The sequence below is a fragment of the Salmo salar genome, chromosome 11 (assembly GCF_965601325.2).
Source record: "Salmo salar chromosome 11, fSalSal1, whole genome shotgun sequence".
In the NCBI taxonomy this organism is placed as follows: domain Eukaryota; kingdom Metazoa; phylum Chordata; class Actinopteri; order Salmoniformes; family Salmonidae; genus Salmo; species Salmo salar.
In genome coordinates, this window is record NC_138301.1 from 15,442,426 (window position 1) to 15,459,653 (window position 17,228).

The window sequence follows — 17,228 nt, forward strand, 5'->3', positions numbered from 1 at the left end:
TGAGAAAGTTACAGACGCATAAATATCCCACCCCCAAGAAATGCTAACCATTCACCATTATAGTAACAGGGGAGGTTGTGTGGGTCTATAACCTTCTCACTCATCATTACTCATGATTCATTCAGGATTATCTGTCATCATGGTAGCATCCACGTTCATGTAGAAGTGTAGAAGTGCTATACATATGGGATCAAATACTTCACTTTTTACTACTTGAATACACATAAGTGAATTGATCCCAGTACATTTTCTCCCCTAAAATGGGGGGACTATGTACAAAAGGTGCTGTAATTTCCAAACAGTTCAACGGATATGGATGAAAATACCTTCAAATTAAAGCCGACAGTCTGAACTTTAACCTCAACTTAACCAAATGCTTAATTGTCCCAATAATTACGGAGGGAACTGTATATGTATCCATGTATAAGTGAATGTGGTGTGTGTTGGTGCTCACCTCGTCCTCCGCCTGACCCAGTTCTTTCTTCAGCTCCTCCACCCTCAGCCTCAGCTTCTTCACCTCTGTCTCGTGCTGCTCCACCCGCCGGTTGGCGTGGGCCAGCTCGGCCATCTTGTCCTGGTACTGCTTCTTCACCTTGGAGTGGATGTGGCGCATGTCTGCCAACTCCTGAGGAGCAGAGGGGTCAGGGTCAGTCAGCTAGTCTGTTAGAGTGGATTTAAATCGGGCCTCGGGCCAGTTAAGTACCGTCGCTTATATGTGAATTTCAGTTTCAAGCATGTCAGATGGGTGTCGGATGCCGTTGGGTTCTGCTAGTCATCACTGCTACTGTTCGTTAGAGAATTGAGGACCTGATCAATAAGCAGGAGCACTTCTAACACATTCACGCAATAGAGAAGTACGGACTCCCACTGAAAATAAACATAATGTACCAGGAAAAGCTTGTGCCAAGCTGAACGCTTACAAACCATTACCCGTACAGCGAGAATAAAGAACACGAAGAAAACATAAAGGAAACCTTGAAACACTTGAACTGGACTGACCCCCTGGACAGACCCCCTGGACAGACCCCCTGGACTGACCCCCTGGACTGACCCCCTGGACAGACCCCCTGGACTGACCCTCTGGACAGACCCCCTGGACTGACCCCCTGGACTGACCCCCTGGACAGACCCCCTGGACAGACCCCCTGGACAGACCCCCTGGACTGACCCCCTGGACTGACCCCCTGGACAGACCCCCTGGACTGACCCCCTGGACAGACCCCCTGGACTGACCCCCTGGACTGACCCCCTGGACAGACCCCCTGGACAGACCCCCTGGACTGACCCCCTGGACTGGCCCCCTGGACTGGCCCCCTGGACTGACCCCCTGGACTGGCCCCCTGGACTGGCCCCCTGGACTGACCCCCTGGACAGACCCCCTGGACTGACCCCCTGGACTGACCCCCTGGACTGGCCCCCTGGACTGACCCCCTGGACTGGCCCCCTGGACTGACCCCCTGGACTGGCCCCCTGGACTGGCCCCCTGGACTGACCCCCTGGACTGACCCCCTGGACTGGCCCCCTGGACTGACCCCCTGGACTGGCCCCCTGGACTGGCCCCCTGGACTGACCCCCTGGACTGGCCCCCTGGACTGACCCCCTGGACTGACCCCCTGGACTGGCCCCCTGGACTGACCCCCTGGACTGACCCCCTGGACTGGCCCCCTGGACTGACCCCCTGGACTGACCCCCTGGACTGGCCCCCCTGGACTGACCCCCTGGACTGACCCCCTGGACAGACCCCCTGGACAGGCCCCCTGGACTGGCCCCCTGGACTGGCCCCCTGGACTGACCCCCTGGACAGACCCCCTGGACCCACACATACATTTATGCTACACACACATCACTACTGCTGCTACCAGTCTCTTATTATGATTGCTAAATACTGGACAGTTTAAACACTTGCCCCCCAATCCTCCCCTTCCTCAAAACACGTGTAAATATTGTATTATCCTGTATTATCCTGCCTTCCTGTATTATATTTACCGGTACGCTAAAATGTTTATTCTATTCTACTGAGCCATTTACTTTATGTTCGTATTCTTATCTTTTATTATTTCTTATGGTTGTTGTCAAAAACTAGAAACTTGAAAAGGAAAAGACAACCACAAAGAGAACCATGCTCACAGATCTCTGATGAGTTGAGCGTGTTTCTCATTTCTCTGCTTTGCATTGAACAGTCAGAGTGCAGTCTTGGCTTAACCCTCACATCAGTTGAGTTCTCCTGAGGATTCTCCTGTACGATCAGGGCAGAACAGCATGACCTACTGTTTAATAAGGCCAGAGAAATCAAACAGGAGTGAGGGAGGGAGACAAGAACGGGAAGAAGAGAGTGAGAGAGTGGAGAGAGAGAGAGAGAGAGAGAGAGAGAGAGAGGTGGAGAGAGAGAGAGAGAGAGAGAGAGAGAGAGAGAGAGAGAGAGGTGGAGAGAGAGAGAGAGAGAGAGAGAGAGAGAGAGAGAGAGAGAGAGAGAGAGAGAGAGAGGTGGAGAGAGAGAGAGAGAGAGAGAGAGAGAGAGAGAGAGAGAAAGACAGAGAGAGAGAGAGAGAGAGAGAGAGAGAGAGAGAGAGAGAGAGAAAGACAGGAGAGAGAGAGAGAGAGAGAGAGAGAGAGAGAGAGAGAGAGAGACAGAGAGAGAGAGAGGAGAGAGAGAGAGAGAGAGAGAGACAGAGAGAGAGAGAGAGAGAGAGAGAGAGAGAGAGAGAGAGAGAGAGAGAGAGAGAGAGAGAGAGAGAGAGAGAGAGAGAGAGAGAGGGAGAGAGAGAGAGAGAGAGAGAGAGAGAGAGAGAGAGAGAGAAAGACAGAGAGAGAGAGAGAAAGACAGAGAGAGAGAGAGAAAGACAGAGAGAGAGAGAGAGAGAGAGAAAGACAGAGAGAGAGAGTGAGAGGAGGAGGAAGGGCATTGGTATTCCCTAGCTGCATAGCCAAGCACTCAAGCAGCCCTGGCTAGATGAGCGGTCCTATTGAAACAGACGGGCCATGGTATTGATTCAGTGCTCTAGCCCTCCACTTAACAGGAAGGGAAAAAATACAACATTAAAAAAAAAACACAACAACAAAGGAAGGAAGTTGAAGTTTGCAGTTGAGGTGATAAACTGTGTAAACAATGCCTCAGTCCGCCACTGGCAGTGTGATATGCCTACTACGTACGCCCAATCGATGTGGGGCCAAGTCAGAAAATAACTTCCCCAAAGTATTCTTTTCTACATCTAAGAATCATTGACACCTTTAAATCAAAATGGCAATCCACCACCGACACCTTCATAAACACAAGCCATCACTATCATATTCAAAACCTCACTAATACGGCTGTCCCAATCAACAACAAAAAATAGATTGGTCAAAATTTCAAAACGTGTCTTTTTTCCATATATAGACACATTCTACAGAATGTGTTTTATTTAAATCAACTATATGCACTGAGCTTGTCTGGTGCTTTAAGAGCACTGTTTGATGAAATAATTAAGACCGCAATTGATTTGATTGTACCGGGCCTGGCTCAGACCTGCTGTGCTGTGTTAAAAAAAAAAGACAGCGAGTGACTTTGTGACTAGCACACGTTGTCTCTCTCTCCTCCCTGCTGCAGCGACCACCACAGAGCATCAACAGTCTTTACATTCCCTATTCCCTCAACCCTTGCTCTCTATATGTGACACATGTATGCATTGCATGCATGTGACCAATAGGGCCTGACCTATAGCATAGCATAATAATCACATTAATCATTTGGTTATATCAAACTCTGAACACCGTAACACGTGACAGCAAAACGGATGCAGATGACGTGACAAATAAACTCGAAACGGGGGGAAGTTTGGTTGCTCAGGAGGTAAAAGGGGAAGTCAGATGTGTGGAATAAATTTGATTAGTTGTGGAAAAAATCAGACGTGTCTTTTTTTGCTACTGATCGACTAAAGAAATCTTGGTCAACCAACAGTCTATCGACTAAACAATCGACCAGTCAACGAAATGGGGTCAGCCCTACTCTCTAACCATACCGTCACAGACATATCATATAGATAGAACCAGAGAAGTGGAAGATTGGAATAGTCAGGGAGACCATGGACGAACAACAGGGGAAATACATCCACTGCCACCCCATTGGTCTCAGCGGGCCGATTGAGTCCTTGATTAAAGGTGAATTATTGATGTGTTTCTGTGGCTTTCATGTGTTCTGTCAGGCTGGATATGGCTCCCACAGTGACTGCCACCTGGTCTGTACACTCGCTCACACACAGAGACACTTTCAATAACACACAGACAGGTTAGAGTGACAACAGAGAGAGGCTGTGTTGTGTAAAGGAGAAGAGAGCGAAAGAGAGAAAGAGAGAGAGACAGCGAGAGAGAGAGAGCAAGAGAGAGAGAGAGATATTAGAGGGAGCACATGGTTCATGAATAATTCAATATGATAATCAAGTGTCCACTGTGTGAAAACACATGCATGATGTGGCTTCCACAACTCCCAGTACTGCCAAGACTGGATGAGGGGATACACACACACACACACACACACACACACACACACACACACACACACACACCACACACACACACACACACACACACACACACACACACACACACAAGCACGTGAACACACACACCTTGAACCCCCAGACCACCTGGAGAGAAATGTTCCTTGATGCTTGACTCTTTGTTTCTAAGTCACATGGTCTACTTCAACAGGCCCGTCTGGGAGTCCCAGTAGAAGATACAGTTAACCCGGGAGCATGACTACCATTGCATGACTCGAGGATGACTCGCTACTGTATGTGTATTTACTTTTTTTACTGATTGTCGTTGCGTTGACAATCTTGATCATTTTTTTTAACGACGTTAATATTGTTAATGAATCATTCCATTTCCAAAGTACGTTTTGGCAATATGTACATTCTTGTCTCATGCTAATTAAGCAAATTTAAATGAAAATGGATTACTATTGTACAGCATGTAGAACAGTCCTATCTGGCCCGGGGACCGTGTGTGTGGTGATAGTGGAGGAGATGATTTACGATACAATATCAAGGTTTTCAAAAATGAACAAAACCACAAACCCTGATCCACAAAACTGCATTTGGTGTACTGTAGCCTAAATAATAATAAAACAATCATTGTATCTTTTATCAAACTAAAAGGATCAGCCTTGTTTGTAGCAGCGGTGGTACAGTGGTAACATTAGCAGTAGATGATGTGCTTTGAGCAGGAAATCCCCGGTTATATATGACCTCATTAAGCAGATAATTGTTTGGTTGATTGATGGTGAGATGTGATAGGGGTTAAGTGGAAGGGGGTCGTAAGGTCTGGATTGATACTATATACATAGAGACACACAACGACAGACAGGGAGAATGCCCTCATCAAGTGCCTAGTTTAGACAAAGGAAGAGAAGGAGGGAAACACAGGGATTTCATCTTTATTTAACCAGGTAGGTCAGTTAAGAACAAGTTCTCATTTACAACTGCGACGTGGCCAAGAAAAAGCAAAACAGTGCGACACAAACAACAACAGAGTTACATATGGAATAAACAAACGTACAGTCAATAACACAATAGAAAAAAGACAGTATACAGTGTGTACAAATGGCGTGAGGAGGTACGGCAATAAACAGGCCATAGTAGCGAAGTAATTACAATTTAGCAAATGAACACTGGAGTGATAGATGTGCCAACGATGATGTGCAAGTAGAAATACTGGTGTGCAAAAGAGCAAAAAAGTAAATAAAAACAATATTGGGATGAGGTGGGTAGATTGGATGGGCTATTTACAGATGGGCTGTGTACATCTGCAGCGATCGGTTAGCTGCTCAGATAGCTGATGTTTAAAGTTAGTGAGGGAGATATAAGTCTCCAACTTCAGCGATTTTTGCAATTCGTTCCAGTCATTCGCAGCAGAGAACTGGAAGGAAAGGCGGCCAAAGCAGGTGTTGGCTTTGGGGATGACCAGTGAGATATACATGCTGGAGCGCGTGCTACGGGTGGGTGTTGTTATCGTGATTAATGAGCTGAGATAAGGCGGAGATTTACCTAGCAAAGACTTATAGATGACCTGGAGCCAGTGGGTCTGGCGACGAATATGTAGCGAGGGCCAGCCGACGAGAGTGTACAGGTTGCAGTGGTGGGTGGTATATGGGGCTTTGGTGACAAAACGGATGGCACTGTGATAGAATGCATCCAGTTTGCTGCGTAGAGTGTTGGAGGCTATTTTGTAAATTACATCGCCGAAGTCGAGGATCGGTAGGACAGTCAGTTTTACAAGGGTACGTTTGGCGGCGTGAGTGAAGGAGGCTTTGTTGCTATACTAGATTTAATTTTGGATTGGAGATGTTTAATATGGGGGTGCCACAGGGTTCAATTCTTGGGCTGACTCTCTTCTCTGTATACATCAATGATGTTGCTCTTGCTGCTGGTGAGTCTCTAATCCACCTCTACGCAGGCGACACCATTCTGTATACTTCTGGCCCTTCTTTGGACACTGTGTTAACAACCCTCCAGACGAATTTCAATGCCATACAACTCTCCTTCCGTGGCCTCCAACTGCTCTTAAATACAAATAAAACTAAATGCATGCTCTTCAACCAATCGCTGCCTGCACCTGCCCGCCTGTCCAGCATCACTACTCTGGATGGTTCTGACTTAGAATATGTGGACAACTACAAATACCTAGGTGTCTGGTTAGACTGTAAACTCTCCTTCCAGAGTTAAATCTAGAATTGGCTTCCTATTTCGCAACAAAGCATCCTTCACTCATGCTGCCATACATACCCTCGTAAAACTGACCATCCTATCGATCCTCGACTTCGGCGATGTAATTTACAAAATAGCCTCCAATACCCTACTCAATAAATTGGATGCAGTCTATCACAGTGCTATCCGTTTTGTCACCAAAACCCCATATACTACCCACCACTGCGACCTGTACGCTCTCGTTGGCTGGCCCTCGCTTCATACTCGTCACCAAATCCACTGGCTCCAGGTCATCTACAAGACCCTGCTAGGTAAAGTCCCCCCTTATCTCAGCTCGCTGGTCACCATAGCAGCACCCACCTGTAGCACACGCTCCAGCAGGTATATCTCACTGGTCACCCCAAAGCCAATTCCTCCTTCGGCCGCCTCTCCTTCCAGTTCTCTGCTGCCAATGACTGGAACGAACTACAAAAATCTCTAAAACTGGAAACACTTATCTCCCTCACTAGCTGTAAGCACCAGCTGTCAGAGCAGCACACAGATTACTGCACCTGTACATAGCCCATCTATAATTTAGCCCAAACAACTCCCTCTTCCCCTACTGTATTTATTTATTTTGCTCCTTTTACTTGCTATATTGTATGTACTTCGCCACCATGGCCTTTTTTTGCTTTTACCTCCCTTATCTCACCTCATTTGCTCCCATTGTATATAGACTTATTTTTCTACTGTATTATTGAGTGTAGGTTTGTTTTACTCCATGTGTAACTGTGTTGTTGTATGTGTCAAACTGCTTTGCTTTATCTTGGCCAGGTCGCAATTGTAAATGAGGACTTGTTCTCAACTTGCCTACCTGGTTAAATAAAGGTGAAATAAAAATACAAATACATGAGTCTGGAAGGAGAGTTTGAAGGAGAGTCCATCCATACCCAAATGATGGGTATGGATGGAGAGATGGAAAAAAGAGGGAGGAAAGTGGCACGGGAGGGGTTGCGAGCATGAATAAACAAGACAGAGGTGAGGACTAAGAACAAAGGGGATTTTCCGAAGGAAAAAGCGGCATGAAAAAGAGAAAGAACTGGAAGAAGGAAAAGATGACAGCGTGATATCCAAGAGAAGAAAAAGAGAACGCACTGAGAAATGCATGACGGCACTGCATCACATTATCTGACAAAGAACCACTTTAGAGTTTGGAACTTTGAAGTCAGTGAGATAAAGCGGAATCAGAAAGCATTCTCTACTTTCGGATCGAAAGTTTCACTCAGCTGTAATGTGGGTCTGAGTGTCCTCTGTGAAGGGACTGCTTCGATATAGAGAGGAGGGAGAGTCGCCGGGCTAAGAGCTGAGTCTACATAAAACATGAGGGAGAGACTGATGAATGATCTATGATGATGAAGATACTCACTGGAGGTGAGGTGAGAGATGGAGATTACGCACTCAAACTGATTCACAGACACACTGCTGGGAGTGTGTGTGAATGTCTGCACGCACGCACGCACGCCCACGCACACACACACTGGAAGAATTCTGTCCAGAAAGCACATCAAATGTAACACACAAATGAAGAGCCACGCAATGACACACGCAGGAAACACCCTTACAGCTACATTTTTCACACCAGGCTTGACAGAAACACACACGAGACACCCAGCCAATCAGTAAATAAATAAAGAGAGATTGGAGGGAGCTAGATAAAGAGGGGCGTCACGCAAGACTAGCCGTTTAAATGTTTCTCCGTGACTGGCTCCAAGACCCTGAAATGTGTCATAACATCCGCTTCACTGCACTGAAACAAAGACACACACTACACAAAATACACTACACAAAATACACTACTCACTCTAGTCAAAGTGACCACACACGCTGACATTAACATCTAAGACACGACGCACAAAATGACCCAACACGTAGCGAACAGCCAAGACGGAGAAAGACTAAAAAGCTATATGCACACAGACATTCTTCGCACATGATCTCTTCCACCCACACTCCCGTTTCCCCTCCTACTCTGCCATATTTTCATACACGTATTGACACCCCCACACATACTGTGGTCATGCATACAGCACATGCACACACACAGATGCATAGCCAAGACAGAGATAGACAACGCATAGGCCTACACACACACACGCACGCACGCACGCACACACACAAGAAATCTCGCTTACACACTCCATTTTCCCCTAATAGTTTTAGCAAATGTAATATACTATTCATTTAGACGCACATACTGCACACCCACCCAATCCACACACACAGACACACACAGACACACACAGACACACACCACACACTGGATAGTAGAATTGGGTTGATTATGAGGCTGCCTGAGGGAACGGAGCCTATTGCTATGCCCCAGCACGATTGGTCAGGATTAGATCAAATCTATGGAGATGGGAGAGGGGGAGGGAGGGAGAAGATAGTGACAGAGTGATTCATCAATGGGAAACTGGGGGCACTGGGGTGGCGATGGTTCCACAGTCAGCTAAGGGCTCCATAAGCCTCTCTCTACTGAGAGCCAGTGAGCCAGGTGTGTGGTTCACTGTGGCCCCCTAGAGGAACCAGAGAGCTGCCAGAGGGAACACCTACCCTCCAGTCTCCACCTCCGCCAGACAGCCTGCTCACACAGTTCCCTGGGGTGTGTTCAGCAAGACACAACATTTTGGAGCCGTCAACAATGTTTGGCGACTGAACGTGTCCTTGGGTACTGTCTATACCTGCCATTGTACAGACGGATCCAACTGGGCTGGTTGAATACGGTCTTAAAGGCTAGACAGCTTAAACCAGTCTGCCCTGGACCATACCTAGCACAGTTTAAAATTCAGTTTGCAGGCTGCAATATCCATAATTAAATATCTGTAATATTTTCAAAGCAAACACTTAGTCATAATATAGCTAATGTTCTCCCTCTGCCTAGGATGTAGAGACTCCCTATAGGCGATAATAAACACACACACAGCTCCAAGTAGACCTGGCCCCGACCTGGGTTGCCCCCGTGTAGGATAGAAAAGCCCAACTGCAGTAATTGAGGGAGCAGGTGCATGGCCTTGGGGTCACCACCTGTAACTGCTGGAGTTCATCTCCCCACGCACCCGGCAACGGAGCAAACTCATTACCCTGGCCACGCCCTGCGACACCTGCCCCAGCCGCCCGCTCCTTGGCCTATCCTCACCTTTCTCTCCTGCTTCTCTCTTCCATACCGGTGCTCCTCCTCCCCATCCTCAAAGCTAGTGTTTAACTTCTCTACAATACCACTGCTCTGCTCTGTTCTCTACCACATCCATACCACTATGATTGCCCCCTTCCATATAAACACATTACGTTTCTCTCTAACCTTCATTTCACCTCTCCTTTCCCTCTTGTCCTGTTCCCCTCCTCCCTTTCTCATAAAGATATTTTGCTGACCCTCGCCCTGTAATGTACTTCTCTCACCCTCCTCCTCCTCCTCTCCTCCTCCTCTCCTCCCCTTCTCTCCTCATAGCTGAGAATAAATTTGAGGTTAAAAAAACAGCTCCTCGACGAGGGGAATGAAGGTAGGTCTGTCCTGTCAGAGCACACATCAGGGCCGATTTTCCCCTTTCTCTCTCTTTTGCTCTCTCCCTCTCTCTCTCTCTGTCACACACACACACACACAGACACGTTTTTCTCAGTCCTCCAGCCTGAAAACCATGTTCCCCCAAATGACCTCCGTTTCTGCATGGTATCAGTAAAATCCCTTCCTCTCTGATTCCCTCTCTGATTCCCCTGCTCACATATAGTATAGCAGTTCGTTTTGCCCTTCACACACACAGGAACACATAACACACACACAGACAAACACCCCCCTCTACAATCTCCTGTACCTGTTCTGTGTCCCTTGTCGGACTCAGTGCCACTCCAGCTCTCTCTCTCAGTCTTAATTACATCTCTGGGCTGCCTGGGAACTGCTGCATTACTTACCAGGCTCATAAATAAGCCATTCAGGCAAGCAGTAATGGAGTCATTTACACAGAGCACAGGCCACATGGCCTACCTGCAACTAACAGGCATGTTTAGGCTGAATGGACTTCAGGGGAGAGCTGCATCACACTGACTGATGTCCACTGGTTCTGCTCTGACACACTGGACACACACACAAAAGGTCACGCCCTGTGCACTGTAGCATGTTCTTCCTCTCCGTCACATGCTGTGCAACAGCATGTTCACATTCAGACGCACCTGTCATGCAAGGTTGGGCATGCTACGGGTTAACAATACGCATTCATGGAGTATTAGAGGGAGGAGGAGAGAGAGGAAGGGGAGGATGAGGCGGTGAGAGCGACGGGGATATGAAATAGAAGACTCCCTCACGGAAAGCACAGCAGGTCCAAATGGAAAAGTACTGAGACAGGAGCCCTCAATCTGAGGAACAAGACAAATCATTTCACACTAATTAATCCCAGATGTTATAACCACACACCAGGAGAGCTCATTTACATGCACACGCACATGCACGCACGGAACGACAACAAAACAATGAACGTGGGTACAGGTACACACACACACACGCAAACACTGCAACAAACACACGCATATTAAGCGTATCCGCCACAATGAAACACACACATTGCAAACCCACACAACAGACGCTGTGATGATAATGTAGCTAGCTAACTAATGTAACCTGTTAACCGGCACCAACAGTTTGAGAGAGTCAGTCCCTTATAAAAGCAGAGCAGATCAGTAGTGTGGATGGGCTCATTAATCATGTGCGATTGGTGAGCGCTCAGGTTTTATTCCTGGAGATGGGAGGGGCCTGGGGGGGTGACATCGGCAGGGTAGAGTAGGGGCAGCTGTTTCAGCGGGGGGGTGGGGGGGGGGGTGTATTGGCCCTATAGGCTGCAGCTGCATTGAATGGAGGGAGGGTAGAGAGGTTTGGTTGAGTTTACTTGTGTTTCAGAAAGATAAAGAGAGAAAGACAGAGGCATTGGATCAATGGAATGGAGTCAAACACGTTGTTTCCATGTGTTCGGTACCCTTCCATTGATTCCATTCCAGCCATGACAATGAGCCTGTCCTCCTATAGCTCCTCCCACCAGCCTCCTCTGGTTGACCTGGTGATCTCCTTCTCTCTCTCTCTCTCTCTCTGCCTGTTCTGTCGCCCACACTGCCGCTTCGCACGGTACTAGGAACTGTGCTCCCACATTCATCTTTAACCTAAGATTTGTTCATGCACAGATGTCTGGATCAGTGTATGAAGCTGAAGTAGAATCCTGCTGCGCTCCATATTAAATCTAATTTCTGTACTGGGCATCTGAACATGTGTCACATCGTTTACTAGGGCTTCATAATGTGGAAGAGAGTAGTGCTGGCAGAGAAATGAGAGAAATGTGTGAGTAAGTGTAAGTCTTTGTGTGTGAGAGAGAGAGATCGAGGTTAAACTGTACATGTCTGGTTTGTATGTAAAGTGAATGCAAGGTGAGTTCATACTGTGTGTGCGTGTGTGTGTGTGTGTGTGTGTGTGTGTGTGTGTGTGTGTGTGCGTGTGTGTGTGCGTGCGTGTGTGTCACTGAGGGCAGGGGCTTGTCTCTACACATAGGGAGATTCATCTTATTCATCGAGCATCAAAGATGAATCCCGGTGTATAATATTATAACATATAGCCGAGCAGTTCTCCTTGTCACCTTCAGCATATGTCTTGACTGAGTGATGTGGTGGATCATCTACAGAGGCTTCGTGATTAACTACCTGCAACGCAGACACACACACACACACGCACGCAGGCGCACGCACACAGACACACATGCGTAAGCACGCACGCACACACACTCACACATGCACAGATGGTGAGACGGTAGGGTAAGCCAGATCTCAGCAGGGATGCTGGCGATGGTAAAGGGTGTGTGCTTCTTGGCTGGGCCAGAGTTGGCTAGAGGGGCGGCTCATTGTTACAGACTGGCACTAGGAAGAAGGGATTCACCTCCTAAAAAACAGCGTGGATCAAAGTCAACGACAACCAACAAACAGTCAACAACCACTTCTTCAACAAAGTCAACCTACAGTACCGGGACAATTCCAGTTTAAAGGATACTGTGGAGTTACTACTGCTGATAGGCTCACACACACACACACACACACATATTGATACCAAACTGCATTCACACAGACAGACAGACAGACAGACAGACAGACAGACAGACAGACAGACAGACAGACAGACAGACAGACAGACAGACAGACAGACAGACAGACAGACAGACAGAGCGCTATCTCACATAGGGAGAGATCCCCCTGAGTCTTGGCCTTGTACAAGGCCTCTGGGAGGAGAAAGAGAAGAGATGTAGGGAGCACAGGGGTAGTGTGTGTCAGACAGCTTAGACAGCACACTGATAAACCTCTGGCCTGTTCTACAGGATGTGACCGGCACTGTGGCTCTCAGCTCAGCCTCTGATTAAATACATTTATCAAACCTCTCTTTACCCCTCTCTCTGCACTTTACTTTCTTCATTAATAGGCTGCAGTTGAACTTGTCTTCAATGTGACCAATGGAACCAATACACGCACGCACGCACGCACGCACACACACACAGGGGGAACAAACCCACAGTAGCCTACACACCAAGATGGATGACAACACACAGGCACAAACACAGTCCCATTCCCCCTCTCTCTCCTCAGGCCATCTGAATTGTATCGCGACGGAGGACATCAATCTCCTAGCTGGCCGTGAGTTGCTCAGAAAGTCTGGGCTGAGGATGGACATGATTTTGGTATCAATCACACTTTGTTCTTTGTCGGTGAAGCCACAGTGTCTTAATCGCTCTGCGTGTTTCTCTCCCCCTGTCTCGATCGATACCCTGCCTCAACAACACACAGAGTAGGACATCCATCCAGCCACACAGTCTCAGTGTCTCCAGCCTGGCCTATTTGTATACTAGAGACACACACACACACACACACACACACACACACACACACACACACACACACACACACACACACACACACACACACACACACACACACACACACACACACACACACACACACACACACACACACACACACACACACACACACACACACACACACACATCCTATTCCTTATCTGGGTTGATTTACTTGGTGCTTGGCCTCTTCTTTTCAGGTCCTCTACTCTCCACACTCTCACTTACTCCCCGTTGCCCTCTTTCTTTCTCTACCATCCTTCATCCATCCATCTTTTTCCTCCTCCTCCCTCTCGCCACCCCACCCTGGCTGACAGAGAGTGTGTGAGAATGACTGGATGAGAGAGAGAGAGAGAGAGAGAGAGAGAGAAAGAGAATGAATGAGTGAGTGGGTGGGTGGGTGAGAGAGAGAGAGAATGAATGAGTGAGTGGGTGGGTGGGTGGGTGGGTGGGTGGGTGGGTGGGTGGGTGGGTGGGTGGGTGGGTGGGTGGGTGAGAGAATGAATGAGTGAGTGGGTGGGTGGGTGAGAGAATGAATGAGTGAGTGGGTGGGTGGGTGAGAGAATGAATGAGTGAGTGGGTGAGAGAGCGAGAGCGAGAATGAGTGAGTGAGTGAGTGAGTGAGTGAGTGAGTGAGTGAGTGAGTGAGTGAGTGAGTGAGTGAGTGAGTGAGTGAGTGAGAGAGCAAGAGAGAGAGAGCGAGAGAGAGAATGAATGAGTGAGTGAGTGAGTGGGTGAGAGAGCGAGAGAGAGAATGAATGAGTGAGTGGGTGAGAGAGCGAGAGAGAGAGAGAATGAATGAGTGAGTGGGTGGGTGAGAGAGTGAGTAAATAAGTTACTAAAGGAGAGTGAGTGTTGAGTGAGAGTGTGGGAGAGAGATAGAGTGAATGAGTGATGGCTGTGGTGCGTATGCAGGGTGCTTAAAAACTTATTATGGCTGGGTGGCAGTATTGAGTAGCTTGGATGAAGAAGGTGCCCAGAGTAAACTGCCTGCTACTCAGGCCCAGAAGCTAAGATAAGCATATTATTAGTAGATTTGAAAACACTCTGAAGTTTCTAAAACTTTTTGAATGATGTCTGTGAGTATAACAGAACTCATATGGCAGGCAAAAACCTGAGAAAAAATCCAACTAGAAAGTGGGAAATCTGAGGTTTGTAGTTTTTCAAGTCTTGGCCTATCCAATATACAGTGTCTGTGGGGTCATATTGCACTTCCTAAGGCTAGATGTCCACAGTCTTTAGAACCTTGTTTGAGGCTTCTACTGTGAAGTGGAGGGGAATAAGAGCTGATTGTATCTGGTGTCTGCCAGATGGGCATGAGCTTCAGCCATGCGCGCGCCCGTGAGAGGTAGCTGAGTTCCATTGCATTTCTAAAGACAAATGGAATTCTCCGGTTGAAATCTTATTGAAGATTTATGATAAAAACATCCTAAAGATTTATTCTATACATCGTTTGACATGTTTCTACCAACTGTAATGGCCTGCGCGTCGTGAATTTGGATTTGTGAACTGAAGGCGCGAACAAAAAGGAGGTATTTGGACATAAAGGATGGACTTTATCGAACAAAACAAACATTTGTGGTGGAACTGGGATTCCTGGGAGTGCATTCTGATATAGATCATCAAAGGTAAGTGAATATTTATAATGCTATTTCTGATTTCTGTTGACTCCAACATGGCGGATATATTTTTGGCTTGTTTTTGTGTCTGAGCGCCGTACTCAGATTATTGCATGGTGTGCTTTTTCGGTAAAGCTTTTTTGAAATCTAACACAGCGGTTGCATTAAGGAGAAGTTTATCAAAAGTTCCATGCATAACACTTGTATTTTCATCAACATTTATGATGAGTATTTCTGTAAATTGATGTGGCTCTCTGCAAAATCACCGGAGGTTTTGGAGGGAAAACATTACTGAACATAACGTGCCAATGTAAACTGAGATTTTTGGATATAAATATGAACTTTATCGAACAAAACATACATGTATTGTGTAACATGAAGTCCTATGAGTGCCATCTGATGAAGATCATCAAAGGTTAGTGATTCATTTTATCTCTATTTCTGCTTTTTTGAAATCAGACACTGTGGTTGGTTTTAAAGTTTATCTTTAAAATGGTGTAAAATACTTGTATGGTTGAGGAATTTTAATTATGAGATTTCTGTTGTTTGAATTTGGCGCTCTGCACTTTCACTGGCTGTTGTCTTATCGATCCCGTTAACGGGATTTCAGCCGTAAGAAGTCTAGGCCCAGTCTATAAATCTGACGGATGGTGCTCATAACGCGCCTACACCGAGTGTTTTTATTCCTCCATAGATTCCTCAAACAGGGCACAGCTGGACCTAGAGATTACACCCAGACAGAGATAGATCGAGAGGGAAGAATGGCGGGAGGGAGGGACAGACGGAGGGAGAGCAACATATCCTCTATTCTCCTCTATTCTCTCCCAGGGGTGACCTGATGTGTTACCCGTGATCAGTTGCCACAGAGTGCGACGCTCTCATTCCACAGCAGCCAGCTAGAGACCATGTCGGATGAACACATGCGTCGTACGTGTCTGATGAAAGGCATATTTCCTACGTGTCCAACAACCAGGCAGAGACCTAACGACTAGAGATTATTCACAGCCGTACAGTGTGTAATGTAATGTGTTAGCACTGGCGGGAGATTGTATGCCATACAGTGCACTGAGCCCTATCCAGCCTAATGCATTCATGTCATCTAGTGCACAAGGACACTACCCAGTCGGAACAGGCCACCTGCTCTTGATGGATAAGGGTGCATAATCTCTGTGACATGGGCAGAATTTATGGACAGCACAGGATAATTGTGTCCTGTGGCAGTGTAGCACTGTGCATGAGGGGGACAGATTTGAACGGAAGATGTCAAGGTCCTTCCATCTCCATTTGTCTGTCTGTGTGCTCCACATTCACTTTCCTTCCCACTCCTCCCTCTGTCTCCCAGTTCATGTGAGACTATTTGGAAATAAGTATCCCTCAGGGCGGAAGGCCTGATGTGTGTTAATCCTAGAGCCTAGAGGGGTAAGCGCGGTGAGCCAGTAACCGAAAGGTCTCTGGTTCGAATCCCCGAGCCGACTAAATGAAAAATCTGTTGATATGCCGTTGCTCCTGTAATTCATTTGGGATAAGAATGTCTGCTAAATGACTCCAATGCAAATGTCCTTGTTACAGGGAGGGCTGGGAATTGCCAGGGATCACATGATATTTTATCACGATGCGGAGGTGATTTGATGTTCTGAACATACAGTATTACTCACTGAGTGCACAAAACATTAGGAACACCTGCTCTTTCCATGACATAGACTGATCCAGGTGAAAGGTATGATCCCTTATTGATGTCACTTGTTAAATCCACTTTAATCAGTGTAGATGAAGGGGAATAGACAGGTTAAAGAAGGATGTTTAAGCCTTGAGACAATTGAGACATGGATTGTGTATGTGTGCCATTCAGAGGGTGAATGGGCTGATAGTATGGTAGTAGGTGCCAGGCGCACCAGTTTGAGTGTCAAGAACCGCAACACTGCTGGGTTTTTCACACTCAACAGTTTTCCGTGTGCATCAAGAATGGTCCACCACCCAAAGGACATCCATCCAACTTGACACAACTGTGGGAAGCATTG

General features: G+C 47.1%; 1 protein-coding gene across 3 annotated transcripts in view; it reads right to left on the minus strand.

Moving 5' to 3' along the window:
* Nucleotides 1-17,228, minus strand: part of LOC106562045 (coiled-coil domain-containing protein 102A) — an 80,637-nt gene that overhangs the window by 13,529 nt on the left and 49,880 nt on the right. For all 3 annotated transcript variants that reach the window (XM_014126581.3, XM_014126580.3, XM_014126582.3), the window contains exon 7: nucleotides 455-625. In XM_014126581.3, the coding sequence (XP_013982056.1) occupies nucleotides 455-625 (171 nt within the window). The remainder of the gene's footprint in view (nucleotides 1-454; nucleotides 626-17,228) is intronic.